At 24.2% G+C, this 27,935-nt stretch overlaps 2 protein-coding genes across 4 annotated transcripts; both read right to left on the bottom strand.

Moving 5' to 3' along the window:
* Window positions 1–10,461: 10,461 nt before the first annotated feature.
* LOC105432379 (cytochrome P450 4C1-like) lies at window positions 10,462–15,773 on the bottom strand. Of its 2 annotated transcripts, none has more exons than XM_089085426.1 (13): window positions 15,616–15,773; window positions 14,997–15,273; window positions 14,609–14,718; window positions 14,197–14,290; window positions 13,498–13,680; window positions 13,155–13,248; window positions 12,854–12,956; window positions 12,542–12,635; window positions 12,365–12,471; window positions 12,007–12,075; window positions 11,570–11,738; window positions 10,793–10,972; window positions 10,462–10,713 (listed from the first exon to the last, which is right to left on the bottom strand). In XM_089085426.1, the coding sequence occupies exons 2-13, from the start codon at window positions 15,205–15,207 to the stop codon at window positions 10,544–10,546; spliced, it is 1,584 nt and encodes a 527-aa protein (XP_088941552.1). In that variant the 5' UTR covers window positions 15,208–15,273; window positions 15,616–15,773; the 3' UTR covers window positions 10,462–10,543.
* Window positions 15,774–18,081: 2,308 nt separating this feature from the next.
* LOC105432372 (cytochrome P450 4C1-like) lies at window positions 18,082–23,809 on the bottom strand. 2 transcript variants are annotated; one of them, XM_089077202.1, is made up of 13 exons: window positions 23,527–23,809; window positions 22,981–23,249; window positions 22,367–22,476; window positions 21,990–22,080; window positions 21,117–21,302; window positions 20,753–20,846; window positions 20,469–20,571; window positions 20,184–20,292; window positions 20,007–20,113; window positions 19,675–19,743; window positions 19,202–19,370; window positions 18,441–18,620; window positions 18,082–18,378 (listed from the first exon to the last, which is right to left on the bottom strand). In XM_089077202.1, exons 2-13 carry the CDS (start codon window positions 23,132–23,134, stop codon window positions 18,188–18,190), a joined length of 1,563 nt encoding a protein of 520 aa, XP_088933328.1. In that variant the 5' UTR covers window positions 23,135–23,249; window positions 23,527–23,809; the 3' UTR covers window positions 18,082–18,187.
* Between the last annotated feature and the right edge of the window lie 4,126 nt (window positions 23,810–27,935).

The raw sequence follows: 27,935 nt of genomic DNA, 5'->3' as shown, positions 1-27,935 counted from the left end.
ACAAGTTCAATTTCTTTGTATTTAAATTATATGAATGAAGTTAATAATGTATGATTGATTGGAACACATCGTATTTGGATAGGATGTGCAACGTGATTTATAAAATCCATGAAACGAAGATCCTTTAAATAATCTACAGATTCCAAATAAAAATTGTATTCCAATGGTGCTATTAACGGTTTGATTTAATTATCAAAAATTAAAATAAAATCAATGTTTATATCAACATTTATATTATATATTTCTATAAAACATTTTTCTATTGCTGTTCTATGTCTGAAATATTTAGTTAACTAATTACTCACGTAACTGTTCATCTTCACATCTTCCGATAAGATTCGCATTACATAAGGAATACTAGGATATAATCTTAATGATTCCTTTAAACATCTTTTCAAATAAGTTATATTATTTGACGCTAACATGGAAAGTTTTCCTTCATTTGCTTGCGTCCGTGCCATTAAAATATAAATATAATTTGCATTTAATACGTATGTATTTTGTAATAAGTATAGAGATAATTTATCGTAACAGATAAAATACAGTAAGATACATTTATCTATCTAAATAAAATTAATTGTAACGCTAAATAAATAGTAATGAGTCTATAAGGGTGCGTTTGCTTTCGATGCTTACGCTCTATAAGCACCATTATATCTTTATTATTCATTAGACGCCAAAGATAGAATGATAGAATAATTCTTACAGTGCATGAGCGTCCAAAACGGACGCATCCTAAATAAAACAGCAAATGTACGATATAGACTATTTAAAAGTTATTTAAAATGTAACAATTATATTATTTAAAGTTCCACTATCGAAAGATGTAACGTGGAAAATAAATTCTGTTCGTAATTGTTGAATGTTCGTTGCAACCGGACTATTGTTGTGGCCTTGAGTTGTGTTTACGCGCCGCGCCGCGGTATGTCATTGTGTTTATGAGCGCGCCACGTGCTATCATTCATTCACCGGCGTCGTACGGGCGGGTAGCCTCCGAACCGCTGCTCCGAATTTCTTTGTATTTCTTTAATACCGAATGATATCAAACGTTGCTTTATCTTATAGCTAATACGATATAATGCTTATTAATCGACGTGATTGACGATTTATCGATTTACATATCGAAATAATTACTCTTTAATGAAATATATACATATTTCAATTGATTTATTTCTTTGAAATTCACGACTTTTTATCAAACATTCACCCCTCTAAAGGGTACGGCCTTGACGTGGCAGAGGGGCTCAGTATTCTGAGGGGTTACTTAAGCAGCGCTATTAGTCGGCAGAATAGTTTGCCGATTAACTTGTGCTACTTGGGTATACATATACCCCAAAGACGAAGAAGCTAACAGTACCCATTGCACCGTTATTAATAACATTAATATTAACGTTAGATAATATTACTGTTACTAATAATGTATTAACACAGTATAGCCACGAGTCGTGAAATGGCTCTTATGTGGCAAAGTGATTAATGCGTTTCACGCATTAATCGTCGGTTTTGAACCGACATTCCGCCGCCGATTTAATTGCGAATGAACGAACTGTAGCCAGTTCGTCGCGTGTTTGCTTCGGGAGTGCCGTACAGTAATCGGACTAAGAGACTTTTCCTCGTCCTACGAGGGCTCGTTTGAAAAATACCATAGTTCATGCCGGGAGTCGCACCGTCAAGGGGTGCAGGGAGCGCGGGATCTCATTGAGACGTAGTCGGCTACGTCTTCACGCCACGTGCGCCGCGGCACCGGTGATGCCGGCTGTGAATGTTACACGCACTCGCTACCGCTTGATGTGTTGTGTTTCGCACAGTTGCAAATTGCATTAAACGGCTGATTGAGAACACGCTCTGTCTTCGACAAGTGGTTCGGTCCCAATCGGCAAGATTTCAATCGGCTGACTTGTTTTGTCGTCGCTTCTCTTGATTTCTTTTTTTCGACACAGCATTGCCACGAGTCGTGAAAGGGCTCCTATGTGGCGCGTGCGTTTCACGCACTGATTTACGCGATTATATAAGCGCGTATTAGTCTGGAGCGCTCGGACTATTTCTCATTTTCGACACAGCATTGCCACGAGTCGTGAAAAGGCTCCTATGTGGCGCGTACGATTATTTAATCGCCACCTTTATTTTTCCTTCCTTAATACCTTATTCTTCTCTTTCCTAAACAAATCGCGTTTAATCTGACTCGATCGAGAGCTTAGTTCGGACGGTTATTGCGTATGTCGAGAGGGCTGGATCCCAGTTGTCCGATTGTCTAGATTGTTAGGCATCGGCGATGGGTACCTTCTCTCTCGTCACATCTACCAGCCTTCTCGATAGCCCGGATGACTTTTGATATCACGTGTATGGTATCCGCCCTGGTGATTCGACCTGAACCGTTGGCTATGCGATGGTTGAGTCAATTTTAGACGTGATTTCTAAGAAACAAGAGACGTCGGATTCAAGTCAGTCGATTTGTCTTCTTCCGCTTCGGTCCTAGCCTTTGCTTGAGGAGTTACCGTGTGTCCCGAAAAGCTCACCGACTCGGGTGCTGACTGAACCGACGGAACTTGGTATTTTCACGGGCAGCAAAAATTAGTCCGCGCGCGATTATAATTCGCGAGTGTTTTTCGCGAGTGTCCTGTGCTGCGAGGACATCCGACCCGACATCTTGAGAGGAGGAGGAAGCCTAGGAGAGGCATCAGGCACCGGCGGAGCAACCTTGCGGTGAGTATACATTTTTTGTCAAGATGAAATTATTTCTTTTCTTATTTACTTAGATCATTGAATTTCAATAATTTAAAATTTACAGTTTGAGAAAGAAAAATAATTCAATGTTTAACATGAATTTATTTCTATAAAGATCTTTTTTGAAAATTATTTATTAATTATTAATTATTTTAATAAATATCTAATTGAAAAACACGTAGATTCGACATAAAAATTTTTTAAATATCTATTATTTAGAGCGCTGTTATAATTTGCATCTGTTTGTGTGTTACAGAATCATCGTAGCTACGTTGCAGATTAACTCCGCTGTTGCGCATCGAGTCGGTGAGTAATAAATTTTTTATACTGGGGTAACAAATCTGTGAAATTTATATTAGACAATTTTTATGCATTTATTATTAAAGTATTGCAGTTGAGTATATTTTCATAGATTTGTTGCCCTAAAATGGATAGATTTAAACAGTTTAGGATTGTATATTTAATCTTGGTATAACACTCTTTATTAATTTATTGTGATGCACTTGTACAAACATAGAGTTCTTTGTATCGATTTCGTTACTTTATATTTTTCATATTTCATTTGCGGGATGTATTAATTGCTAAAAAATTATCAAATAATCTTGCTAAGAAAATATAAGTAAAGTAAGTTAAATAATTTAATTGTTTTAAGAAATTAAATACTTATGTATCATATAAAGTAATAGATATTTTTAAAATAATAAAGTTTAATTAATTAAGTATTTTTTGAAAATATATAGAATTTATTCATCTATAGAATTAATATATAGAATTTATTAAATTTATTAAATTTTTGAGATAAATTGTTAACAATTGAAATGGCATAAAATCGCGTAAAAAAATTCAATTAGTATTCTTTAAAAATAAATTTAAATTTTTATTTTAAATATTTTTATAATATATATTTCTCATATTAAATAAAGAAATATAAAATATAAAATGAAAATATAATATGAAATATAATATAATATAATATGAAAATATAAAATATAAATATAACTATGACTCTCTGTTGGATTGGATTACTATGGTTTAAAAAGTAGTAATCTTCGAGGCCCGATCGCCATTGTCTAAATTGATTGGGCATTGTGTCTAGGACTATCCTAGACTGAGCACATTAGATCAACAACCCAGTTGGGGCAGGGATTAACTGGAGGTCACGGTCCTCCGATCTATCCTGAGCCCACATTCTAGGCGTACGAGACCTTCGGGAAATCTCTATTGCGTCTATACTACAAGCTGCCTAACGGAGGCTTAAAGTAGTCTGAGAGTAGGCATGTACTCTCGCCTTTCGGAGGAAACGTGCCCTTGCAGAGAAGGTTTGTCAGGTGTCCTGGCTTTACGAAGTCCAGTGCGCCGGGCTGGCGTTTGTTGTTTGGACCCGTGAGTCCTAGCGGCCTGGAAACCGCGTCGTGCTGGTGTCTATGACGTTTGGGCATGTGTCGTGAGGGTTGGAATGAAAAGAGAGTCATAGTTTATATTTATATGAAATAAGAATATAAACATATTATGTATTTTTTATTTATTACCTATCTTTCCTTTTCCCATATTTTAATACCAAGATTAAATATTTAAATCGTGCATGAAAGAAATATATATATATATATATGTAGTATATATGTATTTTGAAGTTCAGAAATTTTTTAATAATGTATATTGTAAATGTAAGTAAATGTTCAGCAAACATTAACATAACAAATTATATAACAAGTGTGCCGTGATTTGATCCTAATCACGTTTAATCTATCCATCTATATAATTAATAATTAACTTGGCTTTACATAAGTTAAAGCAAAATTTAATATGACGTGAGATTCAGTAAATGTTTTGTCTTGCGGAATATAAATTGATAATTATAAATTATTAATTTACTTTTATTTAAAATACATTATTTTGTATTAAAATCTTTGAAAGTTTATTTTTAAATTCTAATTTAATACAAATATTGTTAACAAGTATTGTTAATATTTTTTTATTTATATTATTAAATTTATTATTACTTGTATTATTGTATTTGATGAATTATGTAGATACGATATCTAGTAGTTAGAATTATATTGATGATTATAATTTGTAAAATTGTATATTACGTAAATTGGCATGCTGATTATGCGAGAAATTTATTATCTCGCTCGAATCTCACGTCATTCATTTTGAATCTTTTATATCAGTCTCACCTGATTCACGCACTGAGAGAAAGATTTCTTTAGATTTAGCAATTCTATTTGTTTGACTTGAATTTATTTCACTTAAACAATATAATTTTATAAAAATTTAGTTTGTTGAATTAATTAATTAAAGAGCGTTATTGTTTTTTAAACAATTTATTAAATAAATATTTTATTTAAAATAAAGCTATTACTTGAAAAATCTTACAATCAAATTTGTTGAATTAATAATTGATTTGTTTGGACTATTTCAAAAATTTCTTTGAATCTAATAAAATTTGTTAAATCAAAAGAAATCATCCTCTCTATGTGATTAGATTTAAATAAACGGTTTTAATCGTACGCGAATAATACGAACGAATCATATGGGTCTTAGATTTTTTTCTTTTCGTTGAATATATTTTTCTTTGAATATATATTAATTATGTAGATCACAATAGTTTTTTATTTTCTATTTTTATTATTGCAATATTTTTATTATTCAATTTTTTTAAATTTCTTTTATCAAATATAATCGAGTTTCTTTATTTTAAATCAAAGACTAATCACGCTTATTATACAAAAAACGCGGTATTATTAGCTTTACAAATTTCATATAAATTTTATAAGATTTTATGACAAATTTTATATTTTATTAATGTTGAATGGTCCTCGCGATCTATACGATTATATGACTGTCGTGCGTGCGTCGAACAAAAAATCTGTTGGCATAATTATGCTTAATTAGCCGGTAATTGAAGGAATATATCTCCTTCCTTGTCTGGCTATATGTGGCCAGAAGTTTTGGCTATGTGGCCAAATCGACGATGGAGCAACGTGGTCAGGAGCAACAAAAGGTAGGTCCAATCTGGCCTGAAGAATCCCAAAAGATTAGTCAATATATTAATTAAAATGAATAAAAATGAGAGATTGATAAAGATCTTTATAGATGCGTACGTGCGATTGCACGTACCCCTCTAATTGGAGGGGAGGAATGATAAAATGCCATTATCTGAACTATTATTTTATTAAGATTTCTAAATATTAGAATATTACTTAAATTCCTTTCTTGAATATATTTCCCATCTAAATGATCGCGGGTTAAGAATCCCTGTGCTGAATTAGCCAGCACAAAATAGGGAAATTCGGTTAGGGAGACTGTGAAAAAATTGACGGATAGATAGAGATATTATTAAACTTCGCAAATAGCAACACTATGAAAATTCAGGTGGGTGAGAATTCGGATGGGAAAGAATTAAAGCAAATAAGAAAATGTTACAATTTTAAAATTTGTAACATTTTTTTTTATTTAAAAAGTAATAATGTTATGATGAACTTATTTAATTTTATTTAAATGTAACTATAAAATGTTAATTACAGAATAATACGGGTAGGTAGGAATACTATAAAAATTTGGATTAATTTATAATTACAAACACTTTATGTACATACATATTACAACATATACAACATATTATAATAAAATTAAAATTTTGATGAGTTTTCGATTGGATAGATAAGAATATTAAAAAATTTGGGTAGATAGGATAATAATTTAAAAATTAAAAATTTGTAAATCTATTTAAAATGTTAATTGTAAAAAGAACAAAATGAAATAAAGGTTTTATTCTCATTTTAAATAATTAATAATTTTCTTTTCTGAATTTATATAAATTCATGATATACAATATATAAAAATGCCATCTATTACATTTTGTTTTTTAAATATATTCTTGGTTGAGTGTATTGATTTGTTTAATTATAAAAATTTAATTAATTAATGAAGAAATACAGGATACTATATAATAATATAAATTGCGGTATTATTACAATCAAAGAATTGTAAAAATTAATGTATCTTTTACGTAAAATGATAATTGTAAATAATATATTAAAAATGTAAATAAGTTACACAAAATATATGATAAATGATTGCTATCAGTATTTGATTGAAAATATTATGTTAATTAAAGAAGTAGAAATTTTTTTATCATTATTTGCGTATTATATGCGAATTATGTTTATATATATGAAATAATTATTGAATACTAATAACAATTATGTAAATTATACAAAATAGATATAAAATATATGTAATAATAATGTAAATAATATAAAAGTCTCTAAATTAATAATAGTCTTAAAATTAATAATGTACTTAATAATATTTGATAAATGATTAATGTTTAATAATTCTTTGCTTTAAAAATTATTTTAAAAATTTTGCACACAAAATATGGTAACTTTGATTTTTAACATCAAAAGAAATCGTTAATAAATTTGAGTTTTTATTTAAAATTTTCTCATTTAAATATAGAATTAGTAATTATTTGTAATGTGCTCTGTACAATAAAAAAATTTATTGAATATTGATATGATTTGGTGTTACACAATTATCAAATATTCGCGTTTTGTTCGCGAAAATTGATGTCCACTCTTTCAATTTTAAAAATATGGATATAAATTTGAAATATTATTAAGAAAGATGAGAAACAAATTTTTATCTCATTTTTGATTAAATATATTTGAGATTTGAGAGATTTATATTAAATACTTACAATAGCATTTCAGTGATAACTAAATTTTATAAATGTTAAATGCAGAAAAATTATCATATTATTTCTATGTTCTTAAATGTAATGACTGCTTCATAAAATTGCTTGATAAAACCTTCCCTCGTATTAGATGAATAATTTGTGAATGCATAGTAACTAAAACGATCTTTTTAATTGAGAGTTCAACTTCAGCTCGTTGTAAGTTTACGATTTTTTTGTAAAAACAGAATTAATTCCGAATTTTTTCGGCGATTCTCGAAAGCAATGATTTCCAAAACTAAGTTAATTATAACTATTAACATTTTTAAACATTGAGTCGCGAATTAATTATTCAGAAAGAAGATTTCCTTTTTTCTAAGTGTTTTTCCTGTTATTACTATCTAAGTATTATTACTGCATTAATTTGAATTGTCTTTATGACTTAATAAAATAGATAACGATTCATGGATAGCAATTCTTAATAGAGATTTTAATTACTGCATCAAAAAAATCCATAATTATGTAATTTATTCTTAAAGATTTTCTTATAATATATGGTTACGAAAGAATATATCTTGTTTTCCAACTTTTAGTTTCTTTTTAGAAACCATTTCAGGGAATCCTGTGATATTTAGAATTATACATAGTTATGTAGTATAATATTATATAGTTATATAATTAGAATAGTATATAATTTTGAAGTAGGTCGTAATATAATATAACTTATATCAAAGTAGCACTCTAATATGTAAAATACATGCTCAATATTTTATTTGTCACTTTATAAAATAAATTCATATCCTTTCTTTAAATACTTTAAAATGCTTGAATGAATATTATTAAATATATGCAAGTGCATGAAACATTCGAAATAAGTCGAATTAGGTACCCCGATATTAATAATAATTAACGAAATATTGATAACTTAAAATATTGAATTATTGTTATATTTAACATTTATGTAATTTTATTTAAATATTAGTTAAATGTTACGTAAAAATTATAAAAGAAGATAAGTGCAAGAAATATTATATTGTCAAATGTTTAAATATAAATTTTTCAAATCTCATTATTATTAGTCTCGACTTGTTCTGAACAGTTGGTACCCGAGATTTTTGTACTAGCATATATAATAAGGATACATGCATTTTCATATTTTTAAATATATTTATATTTTTAAATATAAATATATTAAATATATAATATATAATATATTTTTTTGTAACCATTTTTTCATAAAAATCGTTCTAAAAATCGACAAAATACTTGCAAATATACTTAAAATATTTGCAAAAATAGATTAAATAATCGCAAAAATATGTAGGAATTGCATAATATATTTACGTTATGCAAAGAAACTTGAAAAACATTGATTGTCATTAATTCGCTGAAAATTGAATTGTTGCTGAGAACAGTCCGGAAAAATCAGAATTTGTTTCTTTTAAAAAAATGTTTACTAACGTTTGGCAAATTATTTAATTTCTCTTTGCAGATTGATTCCATAAAATCCGATGAAAAAGCTAAGATTACTCTTCATAAAAATTATTCTTTTTGATTACTAATCAATGTACTATTCGACGAAGGGATTTTGATTTATTCTAATCGTTGACAATTATCTCGGAACGTGGCAATAACATGGCTATTTTTCGCGATTTTAGAAGTTTCGTAAAATACATTTTTAAAATACATCTTTGATAATAGAATAAGTATTAATTATGAAGTAAAAAAATAATTATACTGATCAAACAAGTGTCATAAAATCAGATACTACGAAAATAATCTTTCTGTTCGCCGGTTTATTACGAATATTAAATATTATGATTTTGTTTTTTATTTAATTCTTAGTTTACACCAAAATTTCATTCTTTTTATACATTGTTTATTTTCCGAAGTTAAGACACACACACACACACACACACACACACACACACACACACACACACACACACACACACACACACACACACACACACACACATAAATAATAATTATATTTATTAACAATACTTTTGACTAGTTTGATGCTATTTAAAGCTCGTAATACGATCTGTAATTACAATTTTATAATTAAATAAATAATAGTCGTTTGTTAATATGGCGATGACAGTCATATGCCTAGAAAAATGACTTTTGTGTTATCATACGTATTTTAATTTACTTTATGTAAGTTTATAATTATTGTATTAATAATACTTGATTATTGTATTCTATTTTATTTTGTGAAAAGCTTTGTTTCGCATTATTGTATTTTATATTACTTGTTACGTACTTATATTTAATTTTGTATTGTTCGGTATTAAAAATTGAATTGTATATAAATAAAAAATTTTAAACAATTTAAAACATGCGTGCAAAGAAAAGAGGACCGCCAAATAAAATTGGCGGGGATGGTGGAGGGTTTTCACAAATTAGTCTTCAGATTTTATTGAATAAATCTTTCAAACGATAACAATTTTTATTGCTACATCGGACAATACAAATTTTATTATTGTATTATTGTATTATATTACGTACATTATATTATTATATTATATTATGATGTTCTTTTCTTTATTATTAAACTTTTGTATTTTTATCAAATTTTATTTTATTATTATAATATTATTATATTATGATTTATTATTATAATATATTTACATAAAATGTATTTTATTTGGTTATGTACTTCCATTTTTTACTATTATTATTTTGTTATTATTATTATTACATTAAATTATACAAAAAATAATAAATGTAAGAAAATTTAAAAAAAAAAAAATATATATATATATATATATAAATAGAAGAGGGCCACTGATTAAAATCGGCGGTGATGGAGGACCTTTACACATTGATCAGTTTCTAAAAATACAATAAAAGTCATAGCATAAAAGTTTGTTATAACGAAATTTTGTCGTTAGAACTGTGATAAATAATCAACATGACACATTTTCATCCAATGTTATGCTGCTACAAATATTTGTAACTGGGACAAAATTATTGGAATTTTTCTTGGCAAAAATAAAAATTGAAGCGTTGGATATAAAGGAAAAGTGATAAAAGCGTAAGCAGAAGAGTTTTTGTATCAAAAAATTCTTAAATGAAATCAATTTCTTCATATTTAATAAAATTACAAAATTATATGGATTTAAATGAAGTTCATGGTCTGTGATCGATTGGAACACATCGTATTCGGATAGGATGAGCAACGCGATTTACAAGATCTGCTACGAAACGAAGATCCTTTAAATAATCTACAGGTTCCAAATAAAAATTGTATACCAACAATGCTATTATAGCTTTCATTTCCAACATAGCGAATTGTTGTCCTATTATTAAAAATTATATTAGTATTTGTTTATATAACTTCAAAATTACATATCAATAACATCTTTTACATTACATTACCTATACAATTTCGTAGGCCTGCACTAAATGGTATATAGGAATAAGGATGACGATTTTGAATTTTCTCAGGCAAAAATCTATCCGGGTCAAACATCTCTGGATTTGGCCAAAAATTCGGATCTCTATGAACATTGTAGATACTAAGATATAATATTACTCCAGGAGGCACCAGATATGATTCTGAAATAATATATATCTATTTTGGTATTTATATACATGTGTGTGTGTGTGTGTGTGTGTGTGTGTGTGTGTGTGTGTGTGTGTGTGTGTGTGTGTGTGTGTGTGTGTGTGTGTGTGTGTGTGTGTGTGTGTGTGTGTGTGTGTGTGTGTGTGTGTGTGTGTGTGTGTGTACGCGCGCGCGCGCGCGTAAACATACCTGTATATTATATAACAAAAAAAGATTTTTAAATAGCGATAAAGTTTAATAGTAATAAAATTTATAAAAAATGAATACTTATACTTATATGAATCACTCTATATAAATTTAAATCAGACCACCTAAGTTATAGTGTGATTATTAATAACTTTGTGAATTGAAAAATTTGTTGCATAATTGAAAATAATTATAAATTAAAATATTTAAAAACAGAGCATCTATTTAATACTACATATTTAATGACAAATATATCTAACAGAGAAATAGCAAACAAAGTATAGTATAATTTAATTATAAAAAAAAAATTTTAATAAAATCAATGTTTATATACTATATATTTCCATAAAACATTTTTTCCTCACTGTTCTGTGTTTAAAATATTTAGTTAATTAATTATTTACGTAGCTGTATATCTTCCGATGAAGTTCGTATTATGTAAGGAATACTAGGATATAATCTTAACGATTCCTTTAAACATCTTTCTAAGTAAGACATATCATTTAACGCTGACATGGAAAGTTTTCCTTTATTTGCTTGCATGATAGCATTCACTTCTTTTCTGACACATTCCTATAAAATAAAGTTTTATACCTCTCTTTGATAGCTTTTGTATGATTATTAATTAAAGTGCTGCATCACTTGCATATAACATAATTTCTTATAAATAAAATCAGGAAGATATTTCTGCATTTATTTTTAAATTAATACTTTTTATTATTTATTACAGATTTAATAAAAATAAAACATTAAAGTTAATGTACTATTTTAATATGCATATTAATATGCATATTAATTAAAAGTATGTTTAATAAGAAAGTTTGAGAAAATTATCAAATACCTGGATATCTTTGTGCTCAGCTAATAATAATATTGTATAAGTTAGACTCATCGTTATAGTATCATATCCCTATAATAAAAAATCTTTTTAAAATTTATTTCTTTATTACATGTAGACTATGTATAATATAATTATTATTATTAAAACTAATAAATTATAAAATATTTCTTTTATTTCTTTCTAATACAGTTTGATCGGTTATTTACAACTATATGTTCTTTTATATATGATAAAATGGACAATTATGTAATTTTATGTAATATTATGTAATTATATTATGTAATTTTTTCCTCGTTCACTTTTTCCCCCTTTTTCTAATTTCTATACAATATCAATAAAATGCAAACACTTTACTTACTTTAAATATGAATGTTTCGATTTCTTCTTTAATGTCTACATCATTCATTTTATTGTCACGAGCTTCCAATATCAAAAAATCCAACATGGTAAGTCGTTTTTTCTTCACTTAATGGATTCAATAATTTATAAATATTAATTTGATAAAGTTAATATTGCATATTTTTGGTATACATACTTCCTATCACTTCCTTATTGTCTGTATCTTTTGCAAAGTTTTGTAGATTTCGTCCATTAGTGCGTTCATAATATTGTTTTCTTTCTGCAATAATCTACGATAACAGTATATATTTTCATATATTATTTTAATATATACTTTAATATATATTTTAATATATTATTATAGTACTACTAATACTACTAATACTAGGACATAGAAAACATTGCCAAATTTTACTATATTTCGAAAATTAAATCAGATTTATTAGAATTCTTTTAAAGAAAAATTATTAAAATTATTATAAAATTAAATAACACGATTTTTACTTACTTTTTCAATAATTCCGTGTAATATTTTCAAAGATTTGACTTGCTTTCTACCCATTGAAGTTAATGCAAATATTATATCAGAAACTAACCATGGTTTGAATATTCTGTAAATTAATACATAACATTATGTAAATGTAAAGAAATAATTTATTCTTTAACAAATATATCAAATATATTTTTATATAGCTTTTATATCATTTTTATTTATTTTAACAGTTGTGTTATAAAGCTTAATTTTCTTTTTCTGATATTAAAGTATGATTGTAATAATTATATATTATAAATTATATATTATAAATTACCTATTAAATAAAATTTTTCCCAAATCGTTGATTGATTGACGATATTGTTCTTCAAACTCGCCCATTTCATGTAAGGAAGTACCCATGGTAGTTTCTAACATGGACAAATATTATACAAGTATGTGTTTTTATTATTTTGATTATTATAAAATGGAAAATAGTTTTTTTATTGAATTCCATATCTTTTGTTGTAAAATAATATAATAAAATTTTGAAATTTTTAAAATTAAATATAATTTATAAAAATTCATATAAATGTAACTGATGTGTACATGATGGAATGTCAAATAAAACGAAAAAGTCTCAAAACAGATTTTTTCGTTTTATAGATATATTGTTTTACCGCATATTGCATTTAATGTGTGATGACTGATAAAAGATACTAAGTCATCAACAGTCGATCCTTTAATATTTTTCAAAGATTGTGATATATGATTTCCTTCTTCAATAAATACTTCAACAAACTGTTTTAATATATTAAAATGAAATGTAGGTGTTAATATTTTGCGTCTTTTATGCCATGTTCCTATAACAAAAATAGAATTGTGTTTTGCTAACATTTTATGTTGAAATTTATTTCGTATATTTCGCTTAATTTTATTAATAAATTTGATGTCAAAGAAATAGTGTTTATTAATTACAAAATTTTATTTCTTTTTGTATTGTATATTTTAATCTAGTTAGAACTAAATTATTTCTGAGATATAAAAATGTTGGCCGAGATCTCATGTATATAGATAGATGTATATAAGTATCTCATCTATGACTATATCACTGTTTCACGTAAATTTTGTTGCATGTTAACTCTTTTTATTTGTATTATATCAATAACATATTTTTATATTTTATTAATACTAATTTTAACTATTTTATTAATACTAATAATAATAACAATATCTTTTTGTTTTCAAATATAAATATTATTAATATTAAATATATATTTATATTTTTTGTGTTATATTATTTATTAATAACTAGATATTCACGGAATATAAATCTTGTATTCTTTTCGTGTGAGAATTAAAAATTCTTTCTACAATACCTTCATTATTCAATAATCCAGTTCCCAACCAAGGTTTTAAAATAGAAGATACGTAACCTTTTGTAAGATGTTGTTTTGTGCTGGTTAATATTTTCTAGAATAAAATGTTTATAAAATTATAGATAACATAAAATAATATTTTTATTAAATTATGATTTAATAAAAATGATTTAATAAATAATAAAATAGTTAAAGTGGAATACATAATGCAAAAATTTACTGTATATCGTAATATTATATAAAATTATAAACAATTTAAAAAATTTGTTTTTACATTAATAATTTAATAACTAATATTAAATTGTGTTACGATTAGATACTTACGAAAATTATTAAAATATCACATAAAAAAATAAGAAAATAAATAAATAGTTAATTTATATTCCGTATTTTTACTTTTTAATTATCTTACTTTTAAATCATCTGGATGACAAATGCCAATAATAACTTTTGGACCTATCCAAATTTTCCAAATTGGATAATAATATTTGAAGATTGCATGCGTAACTTTCCATAAATCTTCTAAAATATGAACATAAAATATAATCATAAATGATTTAATTAATTTTTTATTTTGATGTATCTGTGAAATTATTTATATAAATATTAGTAATCAAATATAAATAAAATTTTGTTATTTAATTTATCATTGATATTTTAAGCACTAAAAAATTAAAAAATTAATAAAATAATTAATATAAGTAAAAAAAGTAAACTCAATACATATATATTAGAATTAATAATCTCAATAAATATACATAATAAAATCAAATTATTAAAATAAAATTGTTATGACTTACCTAATGAAATAATCCACAATATTATGGCATGGCCAAACAATGGAAATGACGGCACACTCGGTATTTTATTAATAAGTCGCACGAATTTTCCATCATAAAGAATACAGTAATATAGTAGCATAAAAGAAAAACATAGTAGCAAAAACAGTAACAGTAAATTAATGATCATGATTTGTGATTTTAAACGAATTAATTTTTTATGAAATTCCATTCAGTTTCTCCTTATCTTCTTTTAATGTTATTAATAGTTGTTTAACTGTAAGTAATGTAAGACATGCTGTAACAAAGTATAAAATTGTTCTGTTTATTATTATACTAATACAAGATCAAATAATGAAAAACTTATATTAAATTTTCATAAGCAATTTAGACAGATGTATATGTATGTATGTATCTTATCTTAAAAAACTAAAAAATTTTATTTAAACACTTTATAGAACAAAAACTTTTATTAATTATATTTCTTTTTGTATAAAATTTATAAAGAAGAATAAATATCTATTTACCTTATGAAATAATATTTTTAAGTTAATATTGGTTTCATTTTAATAATTTTATATTTTTAGAAAACTTTAGAAATACGTAAAAACTATACAATTATACACTTATTTATACAAACCAATTTTAAAAGTGATTTTATTATATTTCTAAAATTTCAACAGGAAAAATTATATCTAATGAAACTTTGGAACTTATTACTGATCATAACAGACTCACTGCCATTATCTCTTTGACATGTGTATACCAGATGACTTTCTATAAATTATGCGCGATTATACTTTTTTATTCGCGAATCAAATACGTTACGCGTTACGTAAAATACGTTATTTCAATGAGCAAAATAAAAATGCAATGAAAAATGATAAATGTAATTGAAAAAGTATTATGTGACTATTTATATTACATTATTTACATGATTCATTAATTATATATTTAAAAGACATAATAATAAATTAATAAATACAGTCATGATCAGACAAACATCTCATTGAACTTGATCTCATCAAACTTAACATCATTAATCATGTATATACGACGTCATTTGATATTATTATCTTGTTTTACGTCAATAATATTATCTATAAAGCAGAAATGGATTAAAGTAAAGTTACGTAATTTTAACGAGGATATAAAATGAGTCGAACAAAACGTTTTCTATATAGAAACGTTTTAGAAATGATTTGAAGGCAATTTTTAATTTTTTAAATGGGGTCACATGTGTTTTTATAACAGTATTGTGCACACTTTCTGAATACAATTATTTTATGTTTTAATGATCAAGCTTCGATAGTTGTTTATGGAAAGAACAAAAATTGTGAGAAGAAGAAACCATAACTCTCTTACTAATGTTAGCTTTATTTACAGAAAAGATTCAATATAACGATCATTTAAATTACATTTTCGAAATCGATAAAGTAACATTTGTATAATGTATCGAGTGATATTTTACATTCAGTGATAACGCAATTAACTCTTTTATATTAGCCATTTTATATTAACTATAGTTGGAACTGTGGCATATTTCATGCTTCAATGATACTGCTAAAATATCTTGTACTTTAATTTATTAAATATTTTAATTTAATAAATATTTTGAGAAAAAAATGTGTGTTAATTGATCATACAATTTTAAATGTAATATAAAATATTAAAAATTTTTTTAATATTTATTTTTTAATATTTTTAATGGTAATAAATAAGCAATACAAAGAGCTAAAAAAATTAAATGTAAATAGAGAGAGAAAAGAATAAGGAGAAAAACATTATGGTAATAATAATTTAAAAAAATAAATTATATAAATAATATATTAAATATATTAAATATATTAAAGATAACTATGATCTACATTGTTTATCAGAATAAGAGATGGCAAAACATTTTTTTTTCTTGAACATAAAGAACCGCGACATCAATACATTCAAACAATCATTTATCACTTTAGTCGATGATCCCGATAAAAACTCAAGTTTATTATTCATTATTAATGCAAAGTAAATCAAACTGTGAAACATGAATACATCTTGAAAAAGCTATTGACAAATTATTAAAAATCTTAATTCATTATGTTAACCCAACATGTTATTATACATGTTGTCATACGTTATATTAACGTATATCAATTTATTCAGCGAACACAGAATATAATTATTGTATGATATAGGAATAACATATAAGAAAAATTATATCTTATTATGTTAAAAAAAATTATGTTATCTCATTTCATACGCACAATATAATTGTTATATAACTGTTATTTTGTTATTTACTGGTTATAATAATGTAATATCAACATTACATAAATGTAAACGTAAATGTTATATTTAAATTACTTTGATATTATTTAACATATTACATAACATTTATTTATGCTAGTTACTCGATCTCGATCTTTTTTTGATTGCGACGGAACAGAATAACAAAACGATTATTATCAGAAATAATCCTTTTCTTTTTTTAATTAATATTATATTGAACATTATATAAAGTAATAGAAAATATTTTATATATAAGTTTTACAATATTTGCTAAGTGTGTCCTTGATCATAAAATTATTCTGTGCACGTATTCATAATGTGCTCCATTCATGCAATTATATTGTAGTATATGTAGTAAGTAGCTAGGTATTTAAGAACACGCTCTGTTTTTGACAAATTCCATCTCAATAGGCAAGACGTTGATTGATTTCTCACGTTTCTCGTGAAGAAATCTTCATAAATCTTTTTTATCATTTTCTACTTTGATGTCGTCCAGAATTGTCAATTCGTATTAATATTTGCTTTATATAAGAATTTTGCAGCCTGTATCTGCAAAACTGATATCAGTAAACTAATAGATTATATGAAGAAATAACGTTAAGTTCTAAGATGTCTATATTAATTGCTTAAAATTTATAAAAAAATGTCGCAGTAATAATTCTTGGACAATATATTAACATATAAATGTGTGTGTGTGTGTGTGGGGGGGGGGGTGTGGTGTGGTGTGTGTGTGTGTGTGTGTGTGTGTGTGTGTGTGTGTGTGTGTGTGTGTGTGTGTGTGTGTGTGTGTGTGTCAAAATCATTAAGAACTGGAAGAATGAAACATATCTTACACCAAAAAGTAAATATATATTTGAAAAAAATAACAATTCCAGTGAGTGATTTTCACATCAAGAAATTTTTAAACAAAATAAATTTATTCGTGTTTAATAAAATTATATAGTTTTAAACGAAGTCGATGGCGTATGATCGATTGGAATGCATCGTACTCGGATAGGATGTGCAACACGATTTATAAGATCCACTATGAAACGAAAATCTTTTAAATAATCAATGGGTTCCAAATAAAAATTGTATACCAACGGTGCTATTATAGCTTTCATCTCCAACATAGCGAATCGTTGTCCTGTTATTCATAAAAATATTAATACTCCTTTATAATTAGAAAATTAACATTTTATACGTTACCTATACAATTTCGTGGTCCTGCACTAAACGGTATGTAGGAATAAGGATGACGATTTTGAATTTTCTCAGGCAAAAATCTATCCGGATCGAATACATCTGGATTTGGCCAGAAATGGGAATCTCTATGAATATTGTACACATTAAGAATTATTGTTGTTCCAGAAGGCACCAAATATGATTCTGAAAATAATACAATATAATATATAAAATAGTACAATACAATATAATACACAAAACACACACACACACACACACACACACACACACACACACGTACATATATCTTTATATGTATATTTTACGTTATTATTACAAAAGATAATTTTTAAATAGTAATAAAATTTGTGAAAGATAAATATTATGATATATTATTGTGATATATTATTATGTACAAACTTCTTATGTAAGTTTAAAGTCTAAGTTTTAAGTTTAAGTTTAAAGTTTAAGTTTAAATAAAAAATTAATAATCTTGTGAATTTTTTTGAGAAATTTGTTGTATGTAATTGAAACTAAGTGTAAAAATATTTTAGAAATGAGCAGTTCTATTTCATATTATTTAATATGAAATAGAACTTAATGCATATTTACAATGTGAAAAATGTATAATAAAAATAGCAAAGAAGAATATAGTATATTTTAATTACTATTAAAATGTTCGACAAAATCAATGTTTATGTATATGCTTTTATACATATTATTTTTCTTCGCTATTCTATTTTTGAAATATAAATATATATTAAAATATTTAATTAATTACTCACGTAGCTTTACATCTTCTGATAAGATTCGGGATATGTATGGAACACTAGGATATAATCTTAATGACTCTTTCAAACATCTTTCCAAATAAGACATATCATTTAACGCTGACATGGAAAGTTTTCCTTTATTTGCTTGCATGATGGCACTAACTTCCTTTCTGACACATTCCTATTATAGAACATCAAAAAATCATAAAATACACCATTCTTAATTTTTATATAATTTTCAATTAAATTAAAATGCTGTATTATTTATAATTTGTTAAACTATAAATATAAAGAAAGATATTTATGTATTTTCAAATTAATATTTTTTATCATATTACAGATTATATACTATATATTATTACTATATATTATTACTATATATTATTACAGATTTAATAAAAATAAAATGCTAAAGTTTATTTATTATATTTTAATATATTAATTAATAGTACTTTTATTATTTAAGAAAATTATTATATAAATACCTGAATCTCTTTGTGCTCAGCTAGTAATAATATTGCATAAGTTAAACCCATCGCTACAGTATCATGCCCCTGTAATAAAAAATCTTTTTAAATTTCATTTTTTATTACATGCAAAGTATAATCTATGCAAGTATAATCCATTTCTGAAATTAACAAATTAGAAGATACTTCTTTTTATTTCTTTTATATTTGATATTATAATTTTCAATTTACATACTGTTTTATATGTAATAAAATAGACAATTACATAACTTGACAAAACTCCCACTCCATTTTTACCTCTCTTTTTATTTAATGTCTGTACAATATATTAATAAAATGCAAACTCTTACTTCGAATACAAATGTATCAACTTCTTCTCTAATATCTAGATCATTCATGTTATAGTCAGGAGCCACTGCTATGAGAAGATCCAACATGGCGAGTCTTTTTTTCTTCACTTGAATAGATAAAGTAATTTGTGAGTATTAAATTTATAAAACAATTTTGCATATTTTAGATATACATACTTCCTATCACTTCTTCATCATCTGCTTCAATTTTGTCTATTTTATTAGAAAAATTTTCTAAATATCGTCTATTATTACGTTCATGATACTGTTTCTTTTCTGCAATAATCTACGAAAGGAGTATATATTTTGATTATTTTATTTTATTATAATATTGCTATAAGACATATATTGTCAATGTTAAATTATACATATATATTCAGAAAATTATATTAGATTTATTATATTTTTATTCTTTTCAAGGAAAGGATTTTACAAAAATTAAGTAATACGCTTTCTACTCACTTTTTCAGTGAATCCGTGTAATATTTTCAAACATTTGGCTTGTTTTCTACCCATTGGTATTAATGCAAATATCGAGTCGAAAGCTAACCACGGTCTCATTAATCTATATTATATCATTATACATTTTAATTTATTTATTAACAAACATATTTTTTCGCTTCATATATAATATTTATGTATCTTAATAATATATTATGATAATTTTATTTTTTTTCTTAATATTAAAAATATTTATATTTATATAATATAAAGTAGTATCTAATCAAAATTGCTATTTGAATTACCTATAAACAAAAATGTTTCCCATTTCGTGAATTGCTTGGCGATATTGCACTTGAGATTCGCCCATTCTTTGCAAGCAAGTACCCATGGTAGTTTCTAAATATATAACAAATATTACGTAAATACGTATGTTTATTATCTTGAACTTAGCAATTTCATTATTGTGAAATAGAAAATAGTTTTTTTATCAAATGCCATGTCTTTATTTTTTTGTAAAATGTATAATAAAATGTACAATAAAACTTTTAAGTTTTTAAGATTAAAAGTAATTAATAAAAATTTATATAAATATAATTGACGTGTATATGATGGGATACTTATTTCGAAACAAATTTTTCCGTTTTATAGATATATACATTGATTTACCACATATTGCATTTAACGTATGATGACCGATAAATGATGCTAAGTCATCGACAGTTGATCCTTTAATATTTTTCAAAGATTGCGTCATATGATTTCCTTCTTCGATCAGTATCTCAATGAATTGTTTTAATATACTAAAATGAAACGCAGGTGTTAGTATTTTTCTTCTTTCATGCCATTTTGTTCCTATAACAGAGTAAATAATATATTTTATATAATATATTATATTATAATATATTTTATATAATATATTTTAACTTTTAATATTAAATTCTTTTTTGTAAATTTATTCTGTTTTGGGTTAATAAATTTAATATCATAAGGATACTATTTATTAATTATGGTTACAAAGTTATGTTTTTTTTATATTACACATTTGTTAAGATACATTTATTTATAGAAAATAATGTTTTTAAAAAAAGATAAAAAATGAAGTTTACGTATCGCTCGTTTCTTTAAAATCTATATATAAAAGATCTGTTTTATAAAGAAAGTTCCATAACAAAAAATAGAATATTTTGTCAAGATGTATGATATATGTATATCCAAATGTGATTTCGACTTGCTCTCATAAAATGAAAAAAATCTTTTCAAAAATAAAATAGATATTATTTATAAAAAAATTCAGTAGCAGAGAATTGATTGTTTTATTATTTGCTTTTATAATTTATTGTATCATTTGTCAAAAAGAAAAAGAATTATTCAAAAGAAAAAGAAATTAGTCAAAAGAAAAAGAATATTTTTATTATATTGTTTATTAACAACTATATTATTACATAAAACATATATAAACTTTTTGTATATGTACTTTTTTTAGACAAATTTTATTAAAAATTTTTTGTTTATGAGTATTGAAAATTGTTTTTACAATACCTTTACTAGTTAATAGTCCAGTTCCTAACCAAGGATTTAAAAAATTATAGATAAAACCTTTTGTAAGATGTTTTGTACTACTTAATATTTTCTAAAATAAGAAATCAGATTAAATAAGATAATATTTTTAACAAATAATAAAAGTAAAAATATAGCGCATGCAGAAATTTACAATAAGTACATCGTAATATGTATCTAAATAATAACTGTTAACAATTTAAGAAACTTTTGTATGAATAATTTAATAATTGATACTGAATTATGCTACATTAGATATTTGTTAAAATGAAAAATTATTGTTGAAACGCGCGTCACAATAAGTCAATAAAATAAATAAATAAATGATAAATGATTGACTTATCTTGTGCGTTCTTTACCTCTAAATCATCTGGCTGACAAATACCGACCAAGGCAAATGGACCTAACCAAAGCTTCCATATTGGATTATAAATCATAGAATATATTTGCAGAAGCTTCCATGCATTTTCTAAAATATGAAAAAATATAAAACTTGGATAATGTAAAATTTGGAAGTAAATGACATAAATTTAATATTTTAATGTATTTTTTGAATCTATGCATGCATTATCAATAAAATATGAGTAAAATTTGTTATTTAATTTAATATTGACGTTTTTATTTAGGAGAACTAATTTATTTTAATGCATTATCGACTTTTCAAATGTAGAAGATATAAAATAAAATCTTTCCCATTTAATTTCTAATAATAACCTCAATTTACAACCTTTTTTTTTGTATTTTCTAAGTATATTGAATAGAAAATTAAAATTAAAATTATACTGTATATGTATATAAAAATAAATTTAATATATACATATTTTTGCAATTTGTTTTTGGCCGAGCACATATATGCAATATATAAATTATTATACTTATTATTATACTTTATTTCTTAATAATCCTGTTAATAAATATTTTACATAATCAAATCAATTTATTAAAATAAAGATATTAAAGATATTTTACTTGCCTTGTGTAGCCAACCATCCCATAAAGATATGGCCGAATAATGGAAGTGATGGTAAACTCGGTATCTTATTAATGTAACTCGCATATTTTCCATGAAGAATATAGTAATATAGTAACATAAGAAGAAAACACAGTAGCAGTAAAATAATGATCATTATTTATGATTTAAAGTATAAAATCCTCTTCAATTTTATTTCTTCTCTTATTTCTTCTCTTATATAAGTTATATTATTCTCTTATATAAGTTAAAATCTTTTTATATTCCAGCAACTAGTTTTGAACGTCATATATAAATAATTATTTTGATAGCTCGACGAAATTATTTTTCAGATTTATGCCAGCCATAAATGTTTTGTTTTTTCTGTGTACGTTTAAAATAATTCTTTTTAAGAAATCTAATTAAGATGAATATGTCTTTTTTTGTCTAATTTTAAACAATTGTTTTACATAAAGAAACGCTCATATAAATTATGTTAACGCATATATCTTGCGAAATTTGATATACGCTCAAATTATACTGTAATTTAAAAAAATTTTTAAATCTTACCTTTAACCATTTATTTTCTGGTATGAGATATATAACAAAGAATGTATTTGGTATGATATGTATTTACTTTATAAAACAATATTCTTAACAATATTTTTATATTTCTAGAGAATTTAAAGGCATAAAAATCTTACACACATATTATACACTTATTTTTATGAACTAATTTTAAAAACGATTTAAATTATATCTTTAAAATTGCAGTTGTTGAGATTACATGTAATGAGACTTGAACAACTTTATTTACTGATCAAAATGGAATCACTGCCATTATCTTACTGATATATATATATATATACAAAATGACTTTTATAAATTTTAATAGCTACTTGATATGCCGTTTTATTCATGAATCAGACATGTCATATCATTTCATTGCGCAAGACAGAAATGAAAAATGATAAATCTTGTAGTTAAAAAAAATTTATATATTTCTATTTATTATGTTATTTACAGTGATTAATTAATTATATTTTTAAGAGATATAATAGCATAATAGCATAGCAATTAATAAATAATACTATGATCTTATTAGACATAACATATATTGAGAAAAAAATGCTGTTGAATCAACAGCATAGTTTAATTGGAAATAATTTTGTTAATTCAATGATATTATTAATGAAACAGTATATTATGCTCTTGTTTTAATAATCAAGATTCGTTTCATTAATAATGTCATTGAATTAATCCAATCACTGTCGCCGAAAAATGGCAACAATTAAATCTCTGACATGGTCTTGATTTGTTTATGAATATCTTTTCGGAAGAGAAGTTTATTAAATATACTATATTTATAAAATTTAATTATAGCAGTTAACTAGATTGCCAGCAATGTGAAACATTAGAGTGATATTATTTTATCGGATATCATGGTCGATATATGATTAATAAATACTTTACTTAAAAGAAAATTTAAAAAAAAAAGTGAACAGCTTAAAGCAAATTTTGTCCAAATAATTTTCTAAATCATTGAACAGTGACACTATAAAAATATTTTCAAAAACTCTATAAAAGTCAGATTAACAATGCTACTAAAATATTTTAAATCCATTATATATTTTGAGAAATAATGTATGCTAATTAGTTACATAATTTTAGATACAAAATATTTTTAATTTTTTAAACAAAAATATAAGAAGAATGAAAAAGTTAACATAAATCAAGAGGAATAAGAAAAAAGGAAATAATATAATAGTAATAACCATATTATAAAATAATGTATTAAATATAACTTTGATTAGCATTTTGTGTATGTATGTATGTGTGTTTTTGGAGATTGAAATAGATCTTTTTGTAAATTTATTTAGATGAATAAATACGATTATTAAAATAAATACGAAAAGATGAAATCAAATCTGTCTTCAAGCGATAATCATTAAAAGATTGATTTAATTTTATAATAACCTGTAAATAATATAGTAAATAATCAATGTATTTTTTATTGAATTATAAATTAGGAATTTAAAAACATATAATTTTATATTTCTCATATAATAAATTATTGGCTTATCATTCGTCAAATTTATGATTATTTTTATTTCTGTCCCTAAAGAATTAAATGTCGTTACTCAGATATATTAAGTAAAAGTATAAATTACAATAATAAAGAAACTAAAAATTAGTATATAAAAAATAAATTAGTATATAAAATATTATTATATTAAATTAGTTAGTTCAGTATGTTTGCTTTTGCTTATCTCTTTTGATTAATAAATCGCATTATGCACAAATGCAACTTTGCTCTATAAAAACAGCATTTGCGCATTATGCGATTAATCAATCAATGAATTAAAAAACTTGTCTTACACAAATAAATGATAAATAATTGACTTATCTTTTGTCTTCTACGTATCTCGAAATCGTCTGGAGAAATACCGATATAAGCAAATGGACCTAATCAAACTTTCCATATTGGATAATAACTATGAGACGTATAATATATGCAAAAACTTCCAAATATCTTCTAAAATATGAAAAATATAAAATTTTAAAATAAATGACATATGTTTAATATTTTAATGTATTTTTAAGATTATTTATCCATGTATTGTCAATAAAATATAAACAATTTTTTTTATCTTTGTATGAATTTATTATTGATGCTTTTATTTAGGAAAATTGGTTTATCTCAATGCATTATCAACTATTCGAGGGAGTAAAAGATATAAAATCTTTTTAATCCCTACTGGTAACGTCAACTCTTTTTTGTTTATTTAAATATATTAAATGATAAATTGATTAAAATTATACTGTACTACAAATATTATATTGTTACATGAATATGAAAAACTTAACATATTTGTTTTTGGCCGAATATATTATAAATAATTGAATTATTATTTCTATTTAGTTCATTAATAATCGTGCTAACTAAACTAAACTAAAAAAATATTTTCCATAATTAAATTAAATTATTAAAATAAAGATTTTCAAGAAATTTTACTTGCCTCGCGAAGGCATCCATGTTGCAAAGATATGACCGAATAACGGACGATATACTCGGTATCTTATTAATAAGACGCACATATTCTCCATTTTCGTGAAAAATATAATATCATAATAGTATAAGAAGAAAACACAGTAACAGTAAAATAACCATTATTTACGATTCAAAATATAAAATTCTTTTCGCTTTATATCTTCTTTTAATATTTGAACGTTAAAAATTATTGATGTTTTATAATATAATATATGTTGTAATAAAAAATATAAGGTTATATGTCATTATTGTTATACCTAAACAAAATCAAATAGTGGAAAATTTATACCAAGTTTCAAACAATTTATGTAAGACAGATGTATATGTACATATTCACTTACCTTATATAATTTATATGTTGTAAAATACAAACATATTTTATAAAAACTTAAATTATTTTTATATATGATTATATATAGTGATACATTATGCAATATGTTTATAATATTTATTTTATTTAAAAATATTACTTAAATATAAAATTATATAATTTTACTTTTAGTTCTTTCTTCTAAATTATTAATTAATTAATTATTAATATTTATTCTTTAAATCTTATTAGATAAGTAAACATATATTTTTATATATTTTACTTTGTTTAGAATAATTTCGTTTATGTTATATTAATTTTATTTTAATTTGTACTTTATTTTTATTTGTACGTGGAATTTTAAATTTTGCTGAAATATTTAAACTTTGACCAGATCTGAAAATAATTTTATTACGCCACTAATACGTTTGTAACATATCTTGCATTATCATCATATTTAACATTGCACATAATAATTCTAGTAACCCAACAAAATTACTTTCAGATTTGTATACATATAATTAAGTTTTTAGATACTTAAGAGGAATCATTCTTTCCGTGTAAATAAAAATATTGCATTTTTACAACTAAAGAACATTTTATGAAAATATATTGTTTTTTTTAATATACAAACTACATTTTGTTGATATTTAAATAAAAAGATATTCTAATAATAATACAATATTTTAATAATACAATATTATTATTTATAATTAAAGTAATATTTATACACAGAAAGAACAATTTTATTCTAGGATCTAGAATATGGCTTGATTTGAAAAATAATTTTATTGGGCTATCAAGATTGTTAATAGGACATATAATAATAATTATAAAAGATAAACATGATTAATTCTAAAAATTAAACATGATGATAATTCTTCAAAATTTTATATTTGAACAATTAATTTGAACGTGTAATACAATTATTTTGATGGTACAACGGAATTATTTTTCAGATCCATATCCAGCAAAATTGTTTTTCCGTGTTTTTTTAAACTTATTTTTTTTTATAAGTCTAATTATTCTTGTATAATTTTTAAAAGCTGTTATATATAAGAAAAATGCTTATATAGATTGTATATCCTGTGAAATTTGATGTACACACAAATTACGCTGTAATTAAAGAAAAGTTTTAAATTATCTTCAACCTTCTTTCTTACCTTCAACAATTATTTACCTTCTGACAGAAGATACAATAAAGAATAGAAAGAATTTATTAAATCTTATAAAACAATATTTTTAAATTAATATTGACTTTATTTTAATATTTTTAGGTTTTTAAAAAATCTTATAAAGAATCTTATAAAGACATACAGATCTTAGATATATAATATATTATATAATTATTTTTAAAAATTAATTTTAAAAACGATTTTAATTGTATTTCTAAAATTGTAATTGATGAGATTATATCTAACGAAACGTTGAACAATTTCATGTACTGATCATAATAGAATCACTGTCATTATCTCACTGAAATATACATATGAAATAATCTCTTATATAAATTCTATATAATAATTACTTGAACAGTGTAATATAACTATAAACACATTATTGCGAAGACACATGTCATTTTTCGATCAATATTTAGATTAGCTTTAAAGTTAAAAC

Source organism: Pogonomyrmex barbatus, unplaced genomic scaffold (assembly GCF_055798465.1).
Source record: "Pogonomyrmex barbatus isolate J1 unplaced genomic scaffold, ASM5579846v1 scaffold1, whole genome shotgun sequence".
NCBI lineage: Eukaryota > Metazoa > Arthropoda > Insecta > Hymenoptera > Formicidae > Pogonomyrmex > Pogonomyrmex barbatus.
The sequence above is the reverse complement of the archived record's forward strand: the minus strand, read 5'-3'. Positions and strand labels throughout refer to the sequence as shown.

What these genes read in the sequence shown, in the direction of transcription:
- LOC105432379 (XM_089085426.1), bottom strand. Translation starts at nt 15,207, where the DNA reads ATGGAATTTCATAAAAAATTAATTCGTTTAAAATCACAAATCATGATC. An exon ending in TGGATTATTGAATAATGAAG is followed by an intron (nt 13,681 to 14,196) that starts GTATTGTAGAAA and finishes TTTTTGTTATAG; the next exon opens with GAACATGGCATAAAAGACGC. An exon ending in CAATAAGGAAGTGATAGGAA is followed by an intron (nt 12,472 to 12,541) that starts GTATGTATACCA and finishes GAATCCATTAAG; the next exon opens with TGAAGAAAAAACGACTTACC.
- LOC105432372 (XM_089077202.1), bottom strand. Translation starts at nt 23,134, where the DNA reads ATGATCATTATTTTACTGCTACTGTGTTTTCTTCTTATGTTACTATAT. An exon ending in TGGACTATTAACTAGTAAAG is followed by an intron (nt 21,303 to 21,989) that starts GTATTGTAAAAA and finishes ACTCTGTTATAG; the next exon opens with GAACAAAATGGCATGAAAGA. An exon ending in TACGTTAAATGCAATATGTG is followed by an intron (nt 20,847 to 21,116) that starts GTAAATCAATGT and finishes TTATATATTTAG; the next exon opens with AAACTACCATGGGTACTTGC.